At 35.4% G+C, this 25425-nt stretch overlaps 2 protein-coding genes across 4 annotated transcripts; both read left to right on the top strand.

The window, feature by feature from the left end:
* The first annotated feature begins 68 nt into the window (after positions 1–68).
* On the top strand, positions 69–6017 carry LOC114478080 (T-cell surface glycoprotein CD4-like). Of its 3 annotated transcripts, XM_028470899.1 has the most exons (9): positions 69–213; positions 1363–1416; positions 1484–1663; positions 2679–2807; positions 4380–4616; positions 4693–4758; positions 5408–5550; positions 5653–5723; positions 5849–6017. In XM_028470899.1, the coding sequence occupies exons 2-9, from the start codon at positions 1389–1391 to the stop codon at positions 5970–5972; spliced, it is 978 nt and encodes a 325-aa protein (XP_028326700.1). In that variant the 5' UTR covers positions 69–213; positions 1363–1388; the 3' UTR covers positions 5973–6017. The 3 variants fall into 3 exon arrangements, with proteins under 3 accessions (XP_028326700.1, XP_028326701.1, XP_028326699.1); XM_028470900.1 differs by lacking the exon at positions 69–213 and having other exon boundaries at positions 1344–1416; XM_028470898.1 differs by lacking the exons at positions 69–213; positions 1363–1416 and having other exon boundaries at positions 1437–1663.
* A 1660-nt stretch (positions 6018–7677) lies between these two features.
* cd4-1 (CD4-1 molecule) lies at positions 7678–15449 on the top strand. Its single transcript, XM_028470980.1, has 10 exons — positions 7678–7740; positions 9118–9191; positions 9284–9439; positions 9515–9667; positions 10649–10876; positions 11665–12045; positions 13510–13779; positions 14972–15075; positions 15191–15234; positions 15356–15449. Exons 2-10 carry the CDS (start codon positions 9128–9130, stop codon positions 15378–15380), a joined length of 1425 nt encoding a protein of 474 aa, XP_028326781.1. The 5' UTR covers positions 7678–7740; positions 9118–9127; the 3' UTR covers positions 15381–15449.
* The last annotated feature ends 9976 nt before the right edge of the window (positions 15450–25425 follow it).

The following is a 25425-nucleotide window of genomic DNA, read 5'->3' as shown; positions in this document are numbered from 1 at the left end:
AATATTTAAGTGCTGAAAGTGCAATATTGTCTTTTAGACGCCACAAACGGTTTTGGGCTTCTTGCCAATAAGCTGCAGTGCAAGAAATTCTAGATTTAAAGAGGTGCACAGACGTGACCTGCAAAGTTGTGGTTTGCACTGACCTATTTACTTTTAGAGGAATTAATGGTTTCATGATCACATGAAGCAAAATACACTTCTGACTCAAAAAAGGTAAGACCGACAAAATTTTTCTAAAGGTTGTTTAACGTATCTGACTAGAAGACAGTGATTTAAATAATTTTTATTTTTTTGTTTTAAAGAAAGCATTTTTTCAGTCAAGCAGTTAGTGCATTTTATACTAGGTGTTATATGTATTCTAATGTGTGTGTATATATATATATATACATATAGATAGGTGTGTGTATATTAGCTATGTATTAGTTTTATTTATCTGTATTATTATGAATTTAATGTATTTTTAAAGGGTTAATATCTATTTTAAAAATGATTATTCTAAATGCATACTATAAAATGTAATTTTTATTCTTTTTGGGATGTTTTTGTTCAATGATTTTACCATGCCTGGAATGAATAATTAATAGTTTTTTTAAAAAAAAAAAAAATGTATTTCAGCCAGCCTTTGGTAGATTGGCCAACTTCGCTATGTTAAACAGAATCTAGATTATAGAAAAGTCAGAATTTATCATTGACACTATCAGCGATTTGTTGCACAAAGATATATTTAACTGACATTGTAAAAAAAAACAACTCAATAGGAAGTTAAATTCATTTTATTTAAATAGTGCTTTTCAGGCCAGCCAAGGACACTTTACAATAAAAACATAATAAAAGCAGTATAATACAAAGAATATGTGAAAAGAAAAGACATTGTTGGTGAAATTAGGAATGAGAATTTACAGAAAATGGTTATGAAGCTGACATATCACAGTGATGACAGGGTGTCTTCTGACAATATTTTTGTTCTAGTTCATTTGCAATCATTTTAGTCACGAAAAACTGTTAATGTAGTAAACGAGTTAGTCCAGTTTACATTTATTAGCTAATATCATCCTACCACACAGCCCAGCGTCTACCTTCTTACTCAGAGTTCACTTGTGATCAGCTCATTTTACATTATGTCCCATCCTTTCACATCAAAATTAACAACTGATTGTTAGTCAGCGTCAAATTAAAAGTCAACTTTAATTGTCTCCTAGTATGAGAAATTACTTTGAACAAAAGGTCACTGCTGCACATAATAGAAACTATAAAAGCTTAAACTTCGTTTTCATTACATTTTCAATTATTAGTCACTAAAATCAACGGTTTGTTTTTGTATATCATTGTGCAAGACCTTTAATTTGAAGCTTGTTTTCACAGGTTTTCCCTCTGACCTTGGATGTGAAATGAAGTTGATTATAGGGTTTGGTTTTGGTGAGTAGACAGTGTGTAAATATGTTCTTAGATGAACATCACACACTGACTGGGATCTTCTCTCCAGTGCTGGGAGCCTTCATGGCTGCAGGTGAAGTCGTGGTCACCAAAGTTGGGGAGACCGTCACCCTGGAGTGTGGAGTGGACACTTTCACACACCTGCAATGGTGTCACAAAGATGTCAAGCTGGTTTCAGTGAACGGGAAGACCGGCCAAGTTTTTAAAACCAGCCAGAACTTTATACCAGGTGACTTGACACATTAGTCCTGACTTGTTTGCCTCAACCAACATTTTCACAGATTTTATCACCTCTGCCAAGGAGGTAATATTTTTACCAGCTTTTATTTATTTTTATGTTTGTTTTTCAGCAGTACATCAAAAGCACCAAATGGATTTTGACAAAATTGTAACCAAAGATACTCTTGATATTCAGAAATGATTTATTGAAAAAGCTGAGACTTATAACTTAAGAGACTAAATGAACTACACGCACGGACAACAAAAAAAGCTTTTGTGTGTCAGTAAGCGTTACCAGGTTGTGGAACAGTTTGTGTGCTGAAACAAAAAAAAAATGACTTCATTTAAAGCAATTTAAACATGAATACATAAAGCTTGTCTTCTCGAAGCACAAGTGTTAAAGGGATAAAATTGTAAATAGGTGTGTATATACTTGTGTATGTGTGGACAGATGAATGTATAGTGGATCACATGAAATGTATAATTATATAGATATATATCAATGAATTGTGTATATATATGTATGTATATAGTATAAATAGGTGTATATTATAAGAATATTATGTGTATAGTACTAGATATTACAAGGGGTAGGATCATATAAGTCTATACTTCCTCCTACTCCTTTTCAAACACGCATAGGCTTCACGAGCAGGATTTTTGTACCATTTGTTCTCTCTTTGCCTTGTTTGATGTATTTTATTTATTTATTTTTAATTAAATGTTCAAAATTCAATCAAATCAAATCAAATCAGTGATACAGATTACTGCCAATATCTGGCCAAGAGAATATTTGGCGTTTGGCGCAGGTTTGGACTTTCTGGGTGCCCTGGTTTGTTTTTCATTCATATTTACTCATTTTCAGTATTCATTTTATTCCTCAATCGTCCCCATTTTCTGTCCTGTGCTTTGATGTGACTGTAGATTGATTCACTGTGGACCAAATGTACTATTGGTAAAACAAAGTCACCTTGAACCTTCCATTGTTGGACATTGTTCTTGTACTGTGTGTCTCCTTGTTACAGTGACGGCAAGACTGAGGGTGAAACAGGAAACTAAAATTGTCATCAGCAAAGTGACAGAAGCAGATGCTGGACAGTTCACCTGTGAGGCCGACAAGAAGACTTATCAGCATTCACTTATTGTTGTTTCAGGTAAACAGCAGACTGGGCTGATACTGTATGTACACACGAGCATGGTGTGTGTGTGTGTGTGTGTGGTTTTTTTTTATTTTGCTGCCTATCCAGGGTGAACCAAGATTGTGCTTCAGTTTGCTGAAAATGTAGTTTCAAAGTTTGTTCATTTTTCTTCCCAATAAGAAAATGAATAAAGCAGCCGTAAAAGACGAGCAAATGCACAAATTAAACAAACAAGTTCAAACATTTTTCAAAGTTGTGAGAATGAAAAATCACATATCAAAATAACCAATCAAACTTATAAACAGTATGATTTACCATGATTTAGTTTCATGTTACTAATAAAATGAAGCAGTCTTGCAAGTAGAGGGTGGCAAAAAAAAAAGAAACAAAACAAAAGGAGATTCTTCATCTCAATATGACTCTCCTGGTTAATTAAACCTTTTTCAAAAAGATCATTTCCATTGATTAATCTCCTATAATATGGAAGTAGATCAGAGTCTTTATTATTCAATCGAAAAAAGAAACATTACTTCAATAAAAAAAACCTTTTCAATCAAATAAAAAAATGCTTCAATGCAAATAAATATTAATTATATGCACACACGTAGAAAACAAGGAGGTTGTAAGGTAAACTGAATAACAAGGTGCAAATGAATGATGAGGTATTACATTCTTGTATAAAAACATTATAAAAAATATATTTAAAAAATAACAATTAATAAAAAAAATACTTAGAAAATATTTTTACACATGTAAACAGATTATATATCTTTTTTTTAGGACAGTCACAGGCCAGCTGCCAGAAACTCTGAGAACAAGACAAACATTTCCTACACATAATATGTCCCAAAGACAAAAACTTTACTTCAAATAAAACATTAATTTGCAATTTTGTGGGTGACAAATATTTATTTGCATTCAAACACTATTTTTCTATAATTGAAAATGTGGTTTTTCATTGAAGTGAAGTTTATTGCTTGAGAATACTTTTTTGATTGATGAAAACTTATTTTTGACTGACTAATAAAGACACAAATCTACCTCCATGATATCATCTTTAAATCACTATGATTAAGTTAATCACTGCGTGTGTGTTTTATTATAGGAAGAAACCAATACGTCTGCATTGAGGGTTCTCAAACTTATAGTGGAGAAAGTTTTTATTGACCCTCTAACCATATCCGATTACAAAATGCTTGCAGCCACATTTGCTCCTGCTGTAGATCAGATCTGAGTCCTTTTGTATCCATATGTCTTACAGGCAGTGGCTATACGTATCAATATACCGGTATCCTATCCGTACGCAGCGCCCCTATTTGGCCACGTGATAGGTCAGTCATTGGCCAGTTTAGGTTGCGTGACTAAGACTAAATCTTAGTCTTAAAAATTGTTGCGAAATTGGGTTATAACCTAACCCTAACCCTAAACCTAAGACGCTACGTACTTGTATTTCGGTAACCGTACAGCAACCATACAAATAGACACTTTCTGTTTTGATTGTTTTGTGACTTTAGGTTTAGTTCTTTGTGGTGTTTCTCTCTCACCATGTCAGTCTCTATCCACTTCCTCATCCTTTTTTTCTGCCAGTTTCTGTCACCCCCTCTGGTGTTCTCCAGCTGGGCAGCGAGGCCATACTCCATTGTGGAGTGACTGGTCTGACCCCCGGCTCCATGGTCCAGTGGAAAGGTCCAGCTGGACGTGGGCCCTCAGCGTCTCCAACAGTCCAGCTGAAGCCAGTGGCTGCCATGGATGGAGGCATCTGGCAGTGCACGTTCTCCTGTGGCCCAGAGATATTCAGTGAGAATGTGACCATACAAGTAGATGGTAGGTTATTGATGACCATCCTTACCGTAAAGTGCATTGTTTTTGTAAACCTGTAATGTTTTGTTTTTTCCTCCAGTTCTCATTTTACAAACACCAACAACCAGTCTTCACTCAGAAGTTACTCCAATAACATGTGACAACTGTACGTACTGCCTTATCACCTTAATTCATCCTTTCTGTTTATGATTTGGTTTGGAAAATAACTTAATAATTAGAATAAATATATATTTTGTTGATGTTGGAGACTAATTTGATCTTTTTTTTCCTCCATCCATCCAACCATTCATCCACCCATCTATTCATCCGACCATCCATCCATCCATACATCATCCATTCACCCATTCATCAACCATCCATCCTTCCATCCATTCATCCATCCATCCATACAACAACCATCCATCCATTCATTCATCTGTCCATCCATCCATCCATCCATCCATCCTTTCATCAAATATTCATTCATCCATCCATCCATACAACAACCATCCATCCGTTCATCCATTCATCCATCTATCATCCATCCATACAACAACCATTCATCCATCCGTTCATCCATTCATCAACCATCCATCCTTCCATCAAATATTCATCCATCCATTCATCCATCCATCATCCATCCATACAACAACCATCCATCCGTTCATCCATTCATTCATCTGTCCATCCATCCATCCATCCTTTCATCAAATATTCATTCATCCACCCATTCGTCCATCCATTAACTATTCATCCATCTATCATCCATCCATACAACAACCATCCATCCATCTGTTCATCCATCCATCCAACAGGTATTGCTGATCCTCCTCCTACTGCCTTCCAGCAGAGTAGGTTTCACTGGTGGAAGTGGGTGACACTGGTATCTGGCTGCTTGGTTTTAATTGGCCTTGTTATCTTTGCCATTATTTTTTACAAGAAGTTCAGAAAAGCAAAGGCAAGTATCGGACGCCATCTTCAGTTTTGTTCATGTTTTTAAACTGATATTCAAACAAAAAGGTTGATTCAATGATAATGTTCTTTTTACTGTTTGTAATAGAGACATTTTCAGAGGACAAACACTTTACAACAGCCACTGAAACCAAAACACGTGGTACCACTGTGTGACCAGTAAGAGGTTTTTATTTTCTTATATCAAATAAAGCCATCTTTTTATGTCTGCATCATAGAAATGTCTTCACAACACTGAATTTATTGAACTTGAAAACATCTCCTCTTTACTCTCTTTATCACAGCCCAACAGATGCTGCAGAAGCCGTCCGTCCCCCCTCTGTAACCCCAGCCTATCGGGGTGACACGAAAGGCAGAGAAAGGAAGGGAGAGATTGAGAATAAGAGGAAAGTGAAGCAGAGAGAGTGAAGATGATCAGAAACGAAACAGACTGTGAAGAGAGAGAGAAAGTTAATGGGAAATCTGAATGAACATGACATGAGTGTAAATGTGTTTGGAAATAAATGACAATAATAATGCAATCCATGTATTGATAGTTTTTTTTTTATTTTTTTTTTTACCACTGATATTCTCAAGTTTGCATTGAACCTGGTTACTTTTTTAAACATATAATCTAATTGGTTTAAAGGCGAATGTAACGAGGAATAAAAATCATCTCAAAAGCTGCTCCTAACACTTAATATAGAATCAACTTAATTGGCCATGTAATGTATGTTATACACACGAGGACTTTGATTTGGTGCTTTCTCTAACAATGTAAACATTAAATAATAACAATCAACCAGAAAAACAATATAAACAGTAGTTAAAGACTAATATGTGCAAAACTAAATAGAATAATATAACAAGATAATAAGATAATAATAATAATGGGATAAGAGTGCAGGTGCAACATTTAAACTAAATAGTATATGTATATGTACATGAACATTCAAGTGACATACAATCAGAAACAACAAAGAAAAAAAAAATCCATCCATCACATGCTTTAATAAATATACTTATTAAATGAGACAAAGTGAGATCTGAACAGGTCAAAGACTCAAATGTAAATTAAAATAAAATCCTGTGTTTTTGAACTGTGGAAAATATTCCACAGAGGAAACTTCTGGATTCAAATTTTCTGCGATTACCTTTTAAACCATTTGTTAACCTGCCATTGCTGTTCAAACCATTATAAAGCATTACATCATTCTGCTGATGAAGTGGATTCCCTGTGTTTCCATACAATGTTTTCTTCATATGAAGAAAATCTAGGTTTAAATTCCTCGTATCTGCATGGAATTTACTAAACAAAACCAAAAAAAAAAAAAAACAATAATTACCAGTCATTTATTATTTTTCATTTATATTAATTTGCAAAACATAACCATACTTGGATTAATTAAACCAATAATTAACCTACGTTAACTTGTAGCCCTTTCTCACTGACATTAGATAGTTTTGAAACCTGATATAAAATGAAATTGAATCAATTGAATACACGAACTTCAAAGTGCACAAATCAGCTCAAAGAAGTCTGTCTGTGGTTTGTTCTTTTGTTCAACGCAGAACTTTACATCAAGTGGAAAATCACCATTTTAGTCCACTTTCAATGCAATGCTTCCAGAGTAACTTCTGTTCAATCAGCATCAAATGTTATCAACTGGGCTGGATTTTGTATTCTAACGCCTTTATTTGTCCTTTCTGGACAAAATGATTAATCCCCCACTAAAAACAACATTGCTACTAACAAAAGCCTTGATAATATATATAAATCTAGTTTTATGTAGCTCAGATAATAGTATTTAGAATCATTTTGGTGACTGAATGCATTTAATTGAGGGTCAGATGCCCAGCAACAAAATATCCAAAAACTATTTTCAGTGACTTATTATTACTCATCAAAGTACTGTAACTTCAAGACGAAGATTCAGTCTTTGATCAAAAGCAGGTTTTGTCTCAGTTTAAGGTTGAGGCGGGTGTGAATGTTTTGCAAACGGGAAAACCAAAGAGATGTGACCTGCTGATGAGTAGTTCATGGCTTTTTTGTGGTTCACGTCTCCAAACCGCATGTTGAACTTATCTTCACACTGATCTCTGCAGTTGTCATCAGTTAGTATTGAACATCGTGTCTTCAGACAGGTCACATCATTACCGGATTCGAAGATAATTGGTCCGGCATACATCGCACAAGGTACTGTTTTAATGAAGAGGGTAAAATAGTGGAGAAAAAGGCCATAATGATCTGTCACTGTCTTTGTATTTTAAATAGTGGTGCTCAGTAAAAGACTGCATTTCTGAGTGCTCTTAATTAGGGAGAAAAAGACTTGTATTGTATTTATTATTGAACAAAGTTTGACTTTGATCTCCTTCTAAAAGAAACAAAAGCCAAACTCATGGCGACTGTGACGGCTTTTAACTTATCTTCACCTTTTCAGTGATGGCGTCTCATTATCAGATGGTTTATTTTCTGGATCAGTGTTTTGTGTGTGTTCACGGCTGAAATGTGAGATAATGATCCATATTCTACCATATTCTGTGATTTGCAAAAAGAAAAAAAAATATGGATGAAGGAAATTTTCAAGATGCTTCTTTATTTGTATAGCACATTTCATACACAAGGCATTTCAATGTGCTTTAGAGTTGTCGAGGACACAGATGTGATTTTGCTGCTGGTTAGGAACCAAAGTAAAGGAAAATCAAACTCACAGCTGTGTGTCAGTCTGGGTCTGGACGGAAGATGTACATTCAGCTCATGCACATTAATACATTGTTTAAGCCAAACATCCATACAGTGATAAAAATGAAGGTAAACGGACAGCTATATCATGGAACACTGACATTAAACTTGGCCTTGTTTAAACAACTTACCGGTAAATGCATATGTTTGCATTAAAAAAAAATTACATTTTTTTTTTATTTAAGATTTATTTTATCATTTTGAAAACCTTTTCTGCTTTTTCGCTAAAATGTGCAGGTCGGTCTTCACAGAAATGTTATCAATGTTTGTTGAATAAACCAATATTTTATTTACTGGAATATTGCACTATAATGGTGTCACTGTTCATGGGACACTTTTTCAATTTATTGTCTTTCAGAGATGTAAAATAATAATTTAATTTTTTCACTTAATCTTTTTTTTTTTCTTGTTATGTCGTAGATGATCATAGATTGATTTCTGACCAATATATCGATAATCGCAGAATTGTCATATCGTGAGATAATCTTCATCATGAGCTGTGTATCGCGTATCGTATCGTGAGGTACCCAGAGGTTCCCACCTCTACTAATAAAGTGCCGTTTGTAGACAATTGATTCTCTAACTGTTTATGTTTGCTCAGGCGTTGGCGGTTCAATGGGGGATTATGGGAAATTAGTTGAAGGAGGGGTTGGGTTTATCAATGTGGAGATTTCAATCAGTGCTTTACTAGATTGCAAGTATTAAATCATCCTTAAAACCTACATTAAACTACCTGTTACTTTAAGAAGTCAATATCAATCAATAATTTATTACAATCTCTTATTTGTGACATGCCTCAGGTCTTAATTTGCCCCTAATTTGTTTTTCTAGATTCGTCAAAATGATTGAGAACCTGATCAAAATCATTCTTATCGTTGTTTTCACTCTAAACGTGCTAACAACTGGTAAGACACACTTAAAAATGGCTAGATATATGATTTTTATCATTATTTTGGTTTTGCTCATTTTTGCCATAACACTCCCAACATTCCCACAGCCAATGAGAAGGTGATCTATGCTCAGGTGGGGGAGAGTGTGAGCCTCAAACCCCCAGAAGATATTAAGAACAAATACACATACTGGTATTTTGGTAAAGACAATGGGCTTCAACTAGCCTGGCTCAACCCCTTTGGAGGACGAAAAGTCACTCAAGGTAAGCGAGGATTTTAGGATGAACAGATTTTGAAAAGTCATTGAATAAATGCTGACAAAGCTTTTTGCCTTGCAGTTGAGCCCTGGAACAGAAAACTGAGTTTGTCAACCCACGCACTGACAGTCACCAACTTCCAAGAAGAATTCTTTGGAGAATTTTTCTGTAAAGTGACATTAAATGGTGAAATTGTCTCGTCTTCCACCAAATACAAATTAATCAAGCTCAGCGGTAAGAATGCAATATTTTGGTTGGATCTATGTTTTTCATTTTTGCCCATCTTTTCTGCACATGCTGTCGAAGTTCAACACTGTATATGTAGTGCAATCTTTTAATGACAGCAATGCTCGTTTTATTATTGCAATTAAATAAATTAATTTAAGGAAGAGTAAGAAACACTTTATTAAAGGGAGAATATAAAACGAGAGGGCAGCGAGGGGGAAGGCAACAGGGAAGGGGAAGTCAGGGTGGGACGATGGAAGGGGTGCGGAGGAGTGGACTATTTTAGGTAGGGAATGCATTGTGATGTTGGATCTAGTTTTTTTTCCATTCAAAATGATGTGTTGGTAAAAGTAATTTGATTTGTGCGATTAACCGTGATAGCCCATTAAACGGACTTGTTAGCAATCTAAATTCTTTATTGGACTACATTTATTATCATTAACAATAACATAAATCATTTACTGCATGGGTGTATGTTTAAATCAGTGGTTCCCAACCTTTTTTGGATCGTGAACCCATTTTGGTATCAAGAATTCTTTGACGGCCCCAAAGACATTTTTTTTTCCAGAATTAGTTTTTTCATCATGTATGTTATATTGTATTACAAATACAGAGTAGCCTGAATTAGTGACAAATTGATTTATTTTTTTACTGCTTTTTATTTGAACTAGATTTATATTTGCCAAAAGTGAAAGTATAAAATACAGTTTTTTAAGATTGTGTGTTCTTGAAAAAGAACAATAATTTAAAAAGATATGTTTTTTATCTTTATCAATTACTAGACATTTCAGGTGACCTCATTTAAACTTCAGGCGACCGCACATGGGATCCTGACCCCAAGGTTGAAAAACACTAGTTTAAATGGTAAAAAAGAGTAAAGCAGTACAACTGAGACCAACTCATGAGAACATTTTGTTCACTTTTTTTTATTTTGGATTAATGTATTTATTATTTATGTATTAACATTGTTGTTGTTTTTATCTGTGTTAGTGATAGCCACACCCACCTCTCTGCTGCTGCTGCCTGGTGAGTCTCTGTCTTTGGGCTGTGATGTGGGGACTCCTCAGAATGAGAACATACACTGGATAAATCCTCAGAAGGAGAGAGAACATAAAAACCATGAGACAGTCTCCAAAGTCGCTACCAGTGAAGATCATGGTTTGTGGACCTGTGTTGTAGAAAATGAAGCCCGGGCCCAGGTTTTTATTACAGTTATTGGTGAGTATTCTGCTATGTGTGCATGGATGGTGTCAATTATAATTGTAATTGCGTAATTGATAATCAATTACAATCATGATGTAATTTAAATTTCTTAAAAATGTGTTGCTGTCGTGAATAAGTTGTAATTGAGTTCAGATAATTGACTTTGTAATTGTAAATGACATGAAAATTCTATGAAAATTGTCAAAATATAATTTAACACAAAACTGGGCAACTATGTTACAGTTCTATGTACAGTTCTACACATATGTACTTAACAATTATTCAAATATGTTTCATATCAAGCTTTCCCACATTTTACCATTGAAAAAGATTCAGATCGAGTGGTATACTGACGCAAAAAATGCTCAGGCGCCCACACCAAAAATAATAAAAACCTATATTTTCATTTATTAGGAAGCTTAACAAGGTCACCAAGAGATAGGAAATGAATTAGATGATATTTGTTTTTAGTGTATAAGTATATTTAGATGATTTAGGACCTGTTTTCATAAGAGGAAGGTTAACTTTAATTACGTTATTTATTTCAGACTCAGTAATTGTGATTAATTGTAATTGAATTTTAGTAATTGACTTTCTGAGGATAAACAATAATTGTAATGTAATTTTAATTGGAAAAAATAATGATCACTGTAATCAAAATTGAATTGCAAATTAGCATGGGTAATTGAAAACGTAATTGTAACTGAAAAATGTAATTGACCCCAATGATGTATGTTTGCGTATTCATTTGTTAAACAGGAGTGTACACTTGCTGATTTTTTTTTAATAATTCATCTTCTCAGACCTATTTTTTGATCCTCCACGTCAGTACACGTCTACAAACTCCCCCCTCTCCATTCCCTGCTCTCTTCGTGCCAACATAACATGGGAACAAGTGAAAGAAAAGGGTGCTCAGAAGATCCAGTGGCACTTCTTGCCCAAACCATCCTTGCGTGTCACTTCCATTGAGCGGCAGAGGCTGTTTATCCTCTCTGTAGAGGATCCACTGACCTGGAAGGTAGATGAAGACAGAGGACTGAGACCTGCACCAGATTTAAAAACAGGAAATTTCTCTCTGACCAGAGATCAGGGTGTGGAAGGAGACAGAGGAGACTACGTCTGCTCCTTTACATTTAGAAATGGTGTGACTCTGAGCAGGTCTGTGCATGTGGACATACTGCAAAGTAAGTCCCAGACCTATGTGGTGGGTTTCCCTTTATATAAATGTTGACGTGATGATGTGAATAATTCTCCGCAGAAACCATCTTGATAAAAACAGCATTTTATTAATACAAAGTGAAGGTGAGTGTCCAAATTAGACCCTCCATCCATGGTAAGATCTGAGGGCAGCAAAGTCAAACGCTACTCTCAGTTAAAACAGGAAAGAGAACACATATATATACACATATGTTCTGAAGAGAAACCTGAAACCAACATGTGGTGCCTAAATAAGGCTTCAAATGTATACTGTGAACTTAAAGGTGGAAAAAATCCCATTTGTCAAAGAACTGGAGCCGAAATCAGACACTTCTACAACATGTAACACAAGGCCATTAATACACATTTTTTTTTGGAGTTTTTCCTCATGTTTATCTTCCTTTTACTTTCTCTGCCTTTTTTCTCTCATTTACTGTTCCAGTGTTTTTGTCAAAGTGTCCCTCATGTAACATGTTTCAAATTCAGCTGCAAGAACATTTATCTACCTGCATGATTTAATGAGTTATAATGAGGTTCATCTGCCGCACACAAGTACAATAACACCGTGTTCCAGTGAAACCACGCTGAGGTGTGAAAGGCCTGTCATCTGAAACGCGTCAGGAACGAGACCCAGATAACGACGATAAGATTACCATAAGGAGAGATAAAATAACCATAAAATAAAAAACAACGAGTGTAGTTCAGGACATGGATGATTATGGCTATATCATTATCAAATTGATCCTAATAAAAAAGTATTTAGATGAATATAGTACATTCTAAAATGTTAAACAAAAAGAGGACTTTAAAGACTATTACATGTAAACTATTAAAAGGAATCAAAGGCCATTTAGAAGCTGCACATGCTATAAAAAGCACTTTAAACACAAGCTTGTGGAGGTCGACATACAATATTTGATTAAATGACTCAGTGATTGCTCAATGAATTGCTCCATTCACATGTATTTAAAGGCTAAATGTTTATATTATAATAATCAATAATGCATTGGGTTTTATATAGTGCTTTTCATAGACACTCAACGTGCTTTACGTTGCATTTTTTTTTCACTCCACACACAGTGGTGGTAAACTACTACTGTAGCCACAACTGCCCATAAAAATTACTTCAAAAAATGTATTACATGAATTAGTAACAGTTTCATTATTCAGTTTTAGGACTTTTTAAAAAAAGTAAAATTCAGGTGATGGGTTGGTATCGCTTGAAAAAGGAAGAAGCCAAAAGAAAATGCTAATTCAGAGATGTACCAAATTTAGTCTGTATATTTTGTGGAAATTAAACTTTCATTCTTATGCACTTTTGTAGACTTTATTACAGTGTAAAAAGGTCAAAAATACATCTGTTCAACATGAATCTCATACTGTGCTCTTAAAACCACACATATCACACTATTGACTTTCACATCTTTCTCTTTTTTATTTCACATCCATAGTTGTCTCCTCGGTGGGAACAAACATACGTTCTGGTCAAGAAGTGAACTTGTCCTGCAGCACGGCTGAGTCGCTGCCTTCTGATGCAATGCTGAGATGGTTTTCTCCTGACGAATCAGAGCTAAAGCAATCCGACCATCATGGAGCCCATCTCACCATTAAAGCAGCAGGCACTGGTGATAGTGGGAGGTGGAGATGTGAGCTGTGGCAAGGCCACGTGTGGCTCACGACAGAAATCATCACACTGCAGATCAGTGAGGAGGGAGCACATGGTATTGATATTAATGCTGATTTAATGTTTGCATGTTTTTCTAAGCTTCCACATGACCTACACCCTTTCCAAAAAATTAGAATATCATGGAAAAGTTGCTTAATTTCTATAAATCCATTCAAAAAGTTAAACTTCCATAGATTATAGATTCAGGGCCCACAATTTAAATAATTTCAAGTATTTATTTGTTTATTTTTACATTATTTGGGTTTCCAGCTCATAAAACCCACGAAAACGGGATTTCAAGAAATCACCATTTACTTTTCAGTTTGTGCAGAAAAAAAAAGAGGAGAAAAAGGACTGGACTGTTGACCAGTGGTTCAAGGTCCTCTTTTCTGATGAAAGTAAAGTGTGTCTTTCATTTGAGAATCAAGGTCTAAGGGTTTGGAGGAAAACAGGTGAGGAACAGAACCCAAGCTGCTTGAGGTCCAGTGTGAAATCAGTCATGATTTGGGGTGCAATGTTCCATTTTTGAAATCCTGTTTTTGTGGGTTTTATGAGCTGGAAGCCCAAATTATGTAAAAATAAACAAATAAATACTTGAAATTGTTTAAATTGTGGGCCCTGAATCGATAATATATGAAAGTTTAACTTTTGGAATGAAATTATGGAAATTAAACAACTTTATATATTCTAATTTTTTGGAAAGGGTCTGTACATGGCTAATCTTTGTTCGAAGTAGGACCATAGTGGTTACAGATTGTGAAATTTTGCAAATATATGATACTCAGTGACAATAAATCATGTTTTAAATACAGAAATCTGTAGTCTGCTAAAAAAAAAAAAAAACTTGAAATTTACATCAAATATAAAGCCAATTCTCATTAGGGAAGGCTAAAAAAGCAGAAATATTTGAGCCCAATAAAACTCCGGAAAACAATAACCAGGAATAAGTATTTGCTCCCTGGTCAAGATAGTAGTTCTAACAACTAGTACAATGATACACTTGGTGATATTACAGCTTGTGCATGCAGTACGGGGCAGAATTGTCTCCTGTAGCCTATATGTCTCTGAAATGTTTACAGATGTTTCTGGGTTTTAGTTTCCCCTTGATTTCAATAATTTTTGTAAGTTTATATTCTGTGACTGTTAAGGAATAAAAAGGCAAATGAGTCGCCTATTTTTCCCCAACATATAAAAGTTTCTCACTGTGTGCTTGGTTTGCTCATTCTGATTGTTTATTTGTCTATCAGAGGTAAAGCTGGGTGCATGGATGCTGATCACCATTTGCAGCAGTGCAGTCATCTTCATCCTCCTCCTTGTTATTACTCTTACCCTCTGCCATCGCAGAAGAAAAGTAAAGATAATTATTCTTACCCCCCCATAATAAATCCCACTGAAATGTCATTATATAATATAATAAGTGACCTTTCTATATTCCAATGGGTTTTTCTCTTTGTTGTTCACCTCAGAGAAAGATGAAACCTGGTAGGCATCAATTCTGCCAGTGCAAAAAGTACGTAAAACCATTTGTTTTACATCGTAAATGGCTCCTGACACAAACACAAATGTTGCTGTTGTTGTTCTTTATATGCGAGCTTTTTCGGTGTTTACTGATGATTACAATTTTTTTTCAGTCCGAAACCAAAAAGGATCTCCTAAAAAGATGGATCCCAAAGGACGTGACAACAGTCAGCACAAGCGAGATGGATTTTCCTGTCTCTGCTGTTCTTCTCTGTATGCTGTGATTGATGACAGTGTGGAGGGTTATAGCACAGAGGGACTGTCACTTTCTAAATGACAGACGTTTTCATTCTAAAGCTTGAGTCACTCAGGGAGGGTTTTTCTATTTAAAATTTAACCTGAGGAGCAATTTTTGATATTCATCATTGTTTATATTGTCAGCCACTGTCGGCGTTCATGATTTTAAATTCTGTATAATAATTATTTAATGCCGATTGTCTTTTTTATGTCCTGCTCTGCCACTGTTTATTAAAAGGTACTTTATTGTACTTGGAATACTGTAACTGGTAATGTATTACTTATAGACCCTTCATTATCTAATCAGATCTAATAATACGATATAGTACCCACCCACCTCACCCTATTATAGGTTTCCCAGCTTCTGATTATTACATTTCCACAAACTTAAGAAATGGGAGGAAAAAAATGTTTACTTTTGAGTGAACATGGATCAACATAAGCTAAAAAGGTATAGCCAAGCTATATGTAAAGTGCAATATTAATTTTATTTTTTAAGATGTTGCTGTAAAAAGCATGAAATTACAACCTAATCGTTTAGTACTTCTGCACCCAAGAGCTCATAGTGTCAGCCAATGACCTTCTTCTATGAAAACCGTCACATCAGCAGTTTCACAAGCGTCAGCTCACCAACATCTCTGATTGGGTACAAAGTTGTTACATCATCATCAAATAGCAAGTCGTCTCTTCTTGATGTGGTTCGCCGCTTGCATGTGCACCAGAGAGCACATGCCATCATCTTTATATATGTATATATATATATATATATATATATATATAGTATGTCCTCTTAACATTATACAACATTTAATTAGACCTCAGGCATCAGTGCGTATGCAACATGTGTGACGACATTCTTCAACAGTAGACACAAAGACATACTATTGTGTTTTAGTGTCTTTTTGTCAAATTGTACATACTGTATATATTTATGCAAACCCCACAGAATACAGTATAAATTCAACACGTTGATGATATGAAAACCCTTGTTTTTGTTGTTTGCACAGTGGATAAATACAATGTCTGTTTTTAATTTTCTCATCACATTACTGATCAATAAAATGTGTCCCCTGCTTTTATTCTAAGCCTTGGGAGTGTTGCAGCTACACATCACTGCACAAAGTGGGTTTAGATGGTTATGGTCCTGGCTCAAGCCCCCAGATTAAAAGACAGAGGTTGGTAGGGCCTTTCATTAGAATGTGGGTGTGCAAACAAACTACAAAATAATATAATGTTATCAATGATTAATGACCAATTCCCAGTGTCCTAATGTCCCTCCTGCTCTCTATCTCTAAAGCTTCCTCATTAAAACACAATTCATCAGTAATTACAGCCTACTCAATAATTCAATTTTAATGTAAAATAATCTAAACGTTGCTCATTTTAAAGTCTGCCGTCTTTTTTAATTTCCCTGAGCTGTTAATTATGGTATTCATACTAGTCAGAGTAAACAGTGAAGCTCTGACTGTGTAACAGAAACCACCCACACTCTATAAGCTTTTTACCTCTGTAATGAGAGACTAACTTGATATAATGTCACAAATTGTTATTGACGTAAACAGACCGATGCAGAGCTAAGTTCTAGTTTAACATATTTCTGTACTGAGTTGTCTGTGAGAGAAACTTCATCTTAAAGCTGCACTACTTGAATCTTGAACCATGACAGAGGGTCATGGCTGAATTCGAACCGTACACAAAATATAGGAAAATGGAACATTAGATTACCTGTCTAGAAGGAAAACTACAAAAGTTAGTCCAAGACTGAAAAAAAGTTTGCACCGTGCACGCGCTTCACCATATATCGCGGGAGCCAATGAGGAGGCTCGTTCGTGGGCTCTGCTCACCCCTCCTTTCTCTAAATCCTGTGATTTAAGCAGGAGGGGGTGACCGCCAAGACTTTGTCTTCTGGGTTTTTATTAACTAAAATACTTAATACTTTTTTTTTAGAAATTATTATGTTTACAATATACTATATGATGCTAATAAGACTTTTTTTTTAATTACAGGAAATAATTTAAGTACCCCAGCTTTAAGAATAAATCTGGATGAAGAAAAAGTAGAGCAGAGGATGGTGTGACCTGTGAAACTCACTGTGCATGGTAAAGTAGTGTCAGCTTGAATTTAAAAGCCAACACGAACATCGGCATCAGTTAATGGGAGAGCGGTCACTTTGATAGAGCTCACTTTGATAGAGCTCACTGTGATGACAGAAAATCACACACTCTGATGTGTCTGATTCTCAGAAATGTTTTTCTTTTTTTTTTTTTTTTTTGAGCAGTTTGTGGAAAAAGGACAAGCAATTGTACATCAAATTGTGCAACAAGGGCAAGTTGAAAAAGCACCAAAAATGTCTTTGCACAAAGCCAAAAAAAAGTGACTCAAAAAGGGATTCCTTAAGCTTTGCTTAATGAATCCCCCTTTTTATCAGGGAACATAAATGAACAAACTGAATCTCATTCCAAGCAGAGGTCACTACTTTTGTTTAAGCAGCAGGAGATCGTGTCTCAATAAAACATCCAAGTGTGTAGTACAGTACAGTACAATGTGCAAAATGGAAGGTTAACAAGGACAGCACACACACGTGGAGGAGAGCGAGAGACGCTGAGGAACCAACACCAGAAGGAACAGGCTGATCCTGGAGCACAGAGAGATGCCATTAGTTTTACATCAGTGTACCAGAGCTGGACTTTGATAGATTTTTTCAGATACCGCTGTGCACTAATGGGATGTAGTGAAAATACATCATTTTTTTTATTGTTTAAGTGATGCCCTGCTTTCTTTCTTATGATGAATGAACAAAGCTCACATTAAATACATAAAATGTATGGCAGACTCTGCCAGATTATAAATGCTGATATAAACTCTTCATCCTGTCAGGTCCAATAATTGTTTTCAAATCAAATCTTTAAAAGCTCATGTAATCATCTGGTTTATTGCAGTGGGATGGTATAGGGTACATTCTGCACTGGCATGTGTCACAAACAATCACATGCACATACACAAGTATGAATGCATTTAAACAAACTGGCATGTCTAAAAGCAAAATGTGTGTACAGTATGTTGATAAAATGAAATGGAAAATAATTGAACAAGTTTCCCTTCGCTTTTATCTGAATTTAATGAATTTGTAGTCATTACACTGAATCTGTTTTTGTTATTCAGGGCAGATAGTTGGAAGTTTCTCATCCTTGAACTCTGTTCATGAGCTCAATTAGGAGAAGCCGATAACATGTTCATCTTCATCACATGGACAGTCTTCATCACAGTGTGGAAAATGAGCTCTAATACAAACACAAAGGTTACAATAAATGGATTTTTCTCTGGACACACATGAAAAGAGTGGCAACAAAACTGTATTTCGTTGCAGTTCTTTTAGTGCTGCTAACTCTATTGACATTGTTTCTTTGACAAAAAGGTACGTTTTCTACAACATTATGAGTATTAAATACAGCATGCTGGATATATGGGACATATTCGAATGTCAGAATTTAATGATATCTGAAATGTAAGAACAATTGTAGATATCAACAATTAACATTATGACTAGTGAGAATTGAATTGTTGATATCTACAATTGACATTGTTACTAGTGGGAATAGAATTGTAGATATCAACAATTACAATTGCAACTGGTCAAAATTATATAATGGATATGTGGCCTTGAAATTGTAACATGTGGAAAATCAATTTTAAATATCTGAAATTAAATTTGAATGGAAGTCAATTTCGACTAGTTGTAATGACGATTAAGATATCTACAATGGCGATTTCTACTGAGAATTGAATTGATGATGTCTAAAATTATTAATGTAAATAGTGAGAATAGAATGGTAGATATTGGTTTTTAATATGGGGATTATTTTTTTTTAAAGAATTCTTTTTTTTCTTTAAACTTTAAATCAGAAATAATATAGTAATAACATAATAACAACATCTGTCGTTATGTTACTATGAGACAGTGTGACCTAAGCATTAGAATTCATCACATACGTGTGACTAGTAGTATAATGTCCTCTGGGAAATGTGCATGGTAAATACTATGCCTCCTAACATTTACATTCAGCGCTGCAATTTCCTTGTACTTGAACTTTGCTCTCAGAGCCACACGGAGGGAAACGAAATGTTGTAAGAACAACATGTCTGCTGTGCACTGCTTTGTGTTTAATCAGGCTCCCAGGGACTGTAATAGGGGTGTTGAGTGTTTGAAGAGCCAGACTGCCCCTCCTGATACTTATTGGCTTTTTGACCTCCATCTGTGCCAATATCGCACTCACTGTGCTCTGCAAGTACAAACACTGGAGCTTTCAGCCTCCTGTGCTTCCTCCTGAAATGAAAGTTTAACTGAGCACAATTTAAAGATTTCTTGAGTCTGTTGTTTTTTTTCAAAGAAAAAAAAAAAAAAAAAAAATCAGAACAGGCAGGAAGTGAAGATGAAATATCAGACAAGTCTTAGTGTGAGAACAGTTCATCTTCAGCACAGAACAAGCTGTCCTCCCAACACAATTTTAAAGGTGCAGAGACTGGCTACAGGCTGAGGTCTAGAATTCATGGGTTTCAAATATGTTCATGAGCTCCTTTATTCATCTTTTCATCATTGAAGACACTCACATTTACACATTCATGCAAGCCAGCTTTGGATTTGTGGTTTTACCTGCAAACCTCCAAAAGAATGACATGAAAACTGATTGAACCCCCTATTAGGGTCAATTATAATTGTAATCGCGTATTTGACAATTAATAATTAATTAACTAATTTTAATTAGTAATTGCTGGTATTATTATTCTAAAAATATCTTTGATTGCTAATTTGACCCCCTGAGAATGCTTGTAGTCTCGTCAAAATTTGCACGCACCTTAGGCCCGCTGAAAAATTTTATAATTTGGCACAAATTAAAAAAATTGTTAAAAAAATATGCGCACGACACTCATTATAGTCGCAAAAATGCCCCATTCATACAGAATTCTTGACCCCAAGATTAGCAAAAAGTTAGGACCACGCCCAAAACCAAACAGGAAGTCAGCCATCTTGGGCCAAAGGTCAAAAATGGCATTTCGCCCTGGAAATGCATTTGCGTGAATTAGTCTGAGGGGCTTCATCCGATTCGCTTCAAACTCGACCAGAACACTAAGGACTCAATGAAGATTAAAAATGATTAAAATAATTTGCGTATTTCTAACGACATGGTCGTGGTACCGCCGCGAAGTTGCAATGCTAATTTTCTACGCCACAATCAAAAATCATATAACTCTGACACACAAAATTCAATCAGCCTCAAATTTCACACAAATGACATTTGCTCAAGCCTATTCATGACTGCCTTGAAACATTTCCCATCATGCCTTGCGTTTTTGACTGTCACCATTTACGGTCATGTTCACTGTTAGAATTTACGGCACGCCATAATAGAAAAATGCATATAATTCTCATATACAAAGTTCAAACAGCCTCATATTTGATACACATGATCACTGTCCAGCCCTAAACAAAAATCAATGTGAAAATTACCCATCATGCTTTGCGTTCTCAGATGGTGCACGCCATAATAGAAAAATGCATATAACTAATATACAAAGTTCAAACTGCCTCATATTTGATACACGTGATGACTGTTCATCCCTAAATAAGACTCAATGTGAAAATTACCCATCAAGCCTTGTGTTCCCAGATGGCGCCACTTTTAGTGTTGTCTGACGCTAACAGCTCTAACGGAAAGACGATTTGTTGTGTTGACCTGAAAATAATTTTGGAGGAACCGAGACAGATGGTAGCAGGTTGCTGATAAAGAAGAAACAGTCTGTGATCAGTGGGAGGGGCCTATGATGTCACCAGAAAATCCTTCGCCATTTTCTCGCCATCACATTCTAAATGCTGTATCTTGGCTATTTTTCAATGGATTTGCATCAAATTCCCTGAGAGCGATTTTTTACTGGTTTCCCTTTATACTGGATTTTTAACTAATACTACAGTGTAAACAAGCCTTTTAATTGGTTTTACTGTTTATACTGGATTTTTGTGTTCTACTACAATATCATTGCTGTTGCGAGGCTAATGCTAGGTTATTGCTACGTTAATGCCATTGCTAGGTTAATGCTAATGCTACATTAATGTTAATGCTAGCTTCATGCTAATGCTAAGCTATTGCTAGCTAATGTTAATGCTAGATCAATGCTATTGCTAGGTTAATGCTAATACTAATGTTAGCCCAATGCTAATGCTAGGTTAATGCTAATACTAATGTTAGCCCAATGCTAATGCTACATTAATGTCAATGCAAGGTTTATGCTAATGCTAAGCTATTGCAGTTTCTACTTTAAATTTACATCATTACCTTATGAACAACATGACACCACAATTTTTGCATTTTTAAAAGTGCAACAACTGTAAGCCACAATATCTTATAACTCTTCCACGTCAACACTAACAGTAATAACTGGTACCAACATGTCCAGGCAGGTCAGGCCAAGCTTTTATGGGGCCCTAAATGACTTCCATTTTTGGGGCCCTCACACTGAAGAACGACGTACTGTTATTGAATGCTCTATCATTCACACATTATTATTATTCACCAAAACCAAATCTCTCACATCCATTATCAACTACACTATAATATTTATACCTTTATTTGAGAAGTGGTCTTGCACAAAGAGACAAGATGCACCACCTCAGATATTTTAATATTTTTTATTTATTTAAATTTGTATTTCTTTATTTCTTTACATTTTATTTTAACTAGATTTTTATCTGAGAAAGTGAAAGTATAGAATACAGTTTCTATTTGAAAAAGAATTTAAAAAAATTATTCAATTAGTATTTTTATTATCAATTACAACAAATTTCAGGCCACCCCACATGGGGTCACGACTCCAAGGTTGAAAAACACTGCATTAATTGTTCTACATTGGTTCATATTTTACTTAAAGCGAGATTTCGTGACTTTGTCTATACACAAAAAAATCAATTCAAGTCAGAAATGTCTTGATATCACCAATGAGCTAACAACGGTCCCACTGAACATCAAACCTCTTTTCAAAATGACCTTTTCTAGGAGGACAAAGTCTTCCTGCAGACTGAGTTTGGCAGTGATTGTTCTTCACTTGCTCCATATTTGCTAAACGTTTACAAAGCTTCCAACTTCTGTGCAGCCTAGTGTATTTGTCTCTCTGTTTCTGTCTGTGAGAATACCCCCCCCCCCCCCCCCCCTACTGTTCCATGCTGATTGGTCTTTCTTTATTGTAGCTCAGTGTGCTTTTGGACACCTATAATTGGCAATAAAAAAGATAAAGCACTTTCTCCAGTTCACTGTGGGTCATGTAATAGAAAAAAGCACTTAAGTCCATAATTGTGAAATATTTCTCTAGCAGAACCAGCCGTCTGTGGAGGCTCAGCCTGATAATGTGCTTTTGAGGACAGTCTCTCGTTTTAAAAGAACACCAGTGGGGCTGTGCACGTTTGATCTATCACCACCCACACACACACACACACACACACACGTAGCCTACACAAACAGCAGGAAAGAGAGAGAGATGGAAATGCACTTTCCATCACAATGAAAAGTATGCTATGACATAAAGCTTGAAATGTATTGGTAATTCATAACTTTTTTGGCTCACAAAAATACACCATTCACTGTGGAAAAATGAAAAGCAAAATAGTTGTTGTTAATTCGTTTTTATTACCTTTCAGGGTAAGTCAATAATAAACAAATGCTTTTGTTTTACCCTCATAGACTGGCTCTTATAACACATTATTCTGCCCTGATGCCTTTTCTAGTTTAACTAGGATCCTAAAACACAGTAGATTTAGATGTTTTAATTCTTAATGCGTTGTGTGTGTTAACTGTATCAAATCTTAAGCAAACAAAACATCACACCTGGAAATAAACCAGTAACATTTCTGGAAAATTGAAGCACGGTCATCAAAACATATAAATCCTTTGTCAAAATGTAACACTGAAGACAAATGGATACACATTTCCATCGTATGAACACGCTTTTAAATCAGCAACACAATAACTTAGATACAGTAACACAAAACACTGTGTTTTTTTCACTGCTTTTCATTTATTTTTTAAAAAAGAGAAATGCAAAGCTCTAAAAACAAAAACAGAAAACCACACGGTATGAAATATTTCCAAAATAACCGCTAAACTAAATAAATAGGTAAAGTGTCAACTCTGTATACAGTATACTTTACAATGCACCAAAAATAATGCATTAAACAGTAGCATGTAACAATATCAAACATAGTATCTCATAAAAAAATAAATAAAACTAGTACATTCTGTTAGGTTAATCTAAGAATCTTAACATCTGGGTCTGCCTCTCGTACAAGTTAAAGCTCAAATTCTGTATAAATGACCTGTGTTACATTCATTTATTTTTCTAGAAGGCTTTATGGAATTATTTTCAACTAAAATGATTGATTGTTTAGCCAAAAAAATAAAGGAAGCAACACAAAACACCATTGAGAGAAAATCTGTGGAATATATCTGGCAATGAAGCCAGATTGTAAATGATAATTTCCTGCAGCAGCAAGGGAGCTCATACAAACCCAATTATTTCAGAAGGAGCAGCAATAAACTCTCCTGGAGATTCACTGACTGTATTGGGCTGCATGATCATTTATTTGAAGAGGGAGTTGTTAAGCTGAAAATGAGAAAACACAAGCATATCAGAGTTGTACTCTCATTAACATAACAACAAATATTTAGTAGATTGCTTTGAATTCCCGCCATAAACATTAATTGTCTTCAGACAGAGTGGCATAATGTCAGCAGTGATTGACTCTTTCTTCTAAGTCTTTTCCATCAGCTGACTCAAAGACCTATTTAGAGCTTTAATTGAATTTTACTAATGACACTGATGTTTGCATTGCCCTTCCTTTTTGTTTAGGAATTTACTGAGTCAAATAGACACAAACAAGTGTAGCCATGGGTTTAGAAACCAAAGTTAGTTAGTTAGTTAGTTAGTTAGTTAGTTTCTGGGTTTATCAGTTGATTTAACAGATAATCGACTACTTGGTTTGTTGTTTGCATCAGCATCTTTCGTTATGTAGCAGAGGCCTGAGCCCAAACTAATATCCAGTCAAAGAGTTTGAGTATTCATACTTGATCAAAGCAAACCATGTATCCCTACCTTATCAATTAGCTTAAATGCTGTGAATAATTGTATTGTCTTTTACTGTCATTGATTTTCCCACAGTCATCATTTACCCTGAAATATTGTATTAAGTATAAAGGAAGCTCTAAGATTGTCATTTTCTTTCAGTTATACTGACTCTTCAGTTATTCACTATTACTTGATAGTGTAACTATAATCTTCTCAGCAGCCAGTTTAAAATCCACGTAGAGATGTTACATCCAACTGTGTGAAGAATACCCTGCCATGAGCCTGAGCTGTTCAAAGCCAGGTAGAGAGACACGTATACACTCATACATGACACTAATTTCCTGCTGCCTTTGATTTAAAGTTCTCCATCGTCCTTTTACCTGACTTCATTTCACTTTCTCTTCTTAAGAGTTAAGCCATGCCGACAGTGTCCTGAGGGCTAGAGAAATGTTCGTGATCATTGCTACCTATTTCAGCAGCCACAACCTCAACTGGCCAAAGAGCAGAGCAGAGACAGCTGGGAAAAGATGGGCAGTCATCTTTTTCTTTACCATCCTGCACACCATAGAACAGTATGTACAAAGTCCCTGAGTACAGGCTGGCCTCAGTAAAGCTGCAGTACATGTGATAATAACACCTAACCAAACATTATCTTTGACTCTGAGTTTGTCTCCACAAAATTCCACAACATGCATATGTTTCACCTTCCCTTCCCAGCAAGACAGAAGAAGCTAAAAGGAGCAAACGAAGATGATAAAAGGAATGCACCGAGAGTGGCAAGTGTGACATAGAACGATTTATACACAAAAAAGATAAATATTAAAAATAGCAACATTTG

This window comes from Gouania willdenowi, chromosome 16 (assembly GCF_900634775.1).
Source record: "Gouania willdenowi chromosome 16, fGouWil2.1, whole genome shotgun sequence".
In the NCBI taxonomy this organism is placed as follows: Eukaryota; Metazoa; Chordata; class Actinopteri; order Blenniiformes; family Gobiesocidae; genus Gouania; species Gouania willdenowi.
This window is presented reverse-complemented; position numbering and strand designations above follow the sequence as displayed.

What these genes read in the sequence shown, in the direction of transcription:
- LOC114478080 (XM_028470898.1), top strand. Translation starts at nt 1,438, where the DNA reads ATGTTCTTAGATGAACATCACACACTGACTGGGATCTTCTCTCCAGTG. An exon ending in CAGCCAGAACTTTATACCAG is followed by an intron (nt 1,664 to 2,678) that starts GTGACTTGACAC and finishes TCCTTGTTACAG; the next exon opens with TGACGGCAAGACTGAGGGTG. An exon ending in TCCAATAACATGTGACAACT is followed by an intron (nt 4,759 to 5,407) that starts GTACGTACTGCC and finishes TCCATCCAACAG; the next exon opens with GTATTGCTGATCCTCCTCCT.
- cd4-1 (XM_028470980.1), top strand. Translation starts at nt 9,128, where the DNA reads ATGATTGAGAACCTGATCAAAATCATTCTTATCGTTGTTTTCACTCTA. An exon ending in TCTAAACGTGCTAACAACTG is followed by an intron (nt 9,192 to 9,283) that starts GTAAGACACACT and finishes ACATTCCCACAG; the next exon opens with CCAATGAGAAGGTGATCTAT. An exon ending in CAAATTAATCAAGCTCAGCG is followed by an intron (nt 9,668 to 10,648) that starts GTAAGAATGCAA and finishes TATCTGTGTTAG; the next exon opens with TGATAGCCACACCCACCTCT.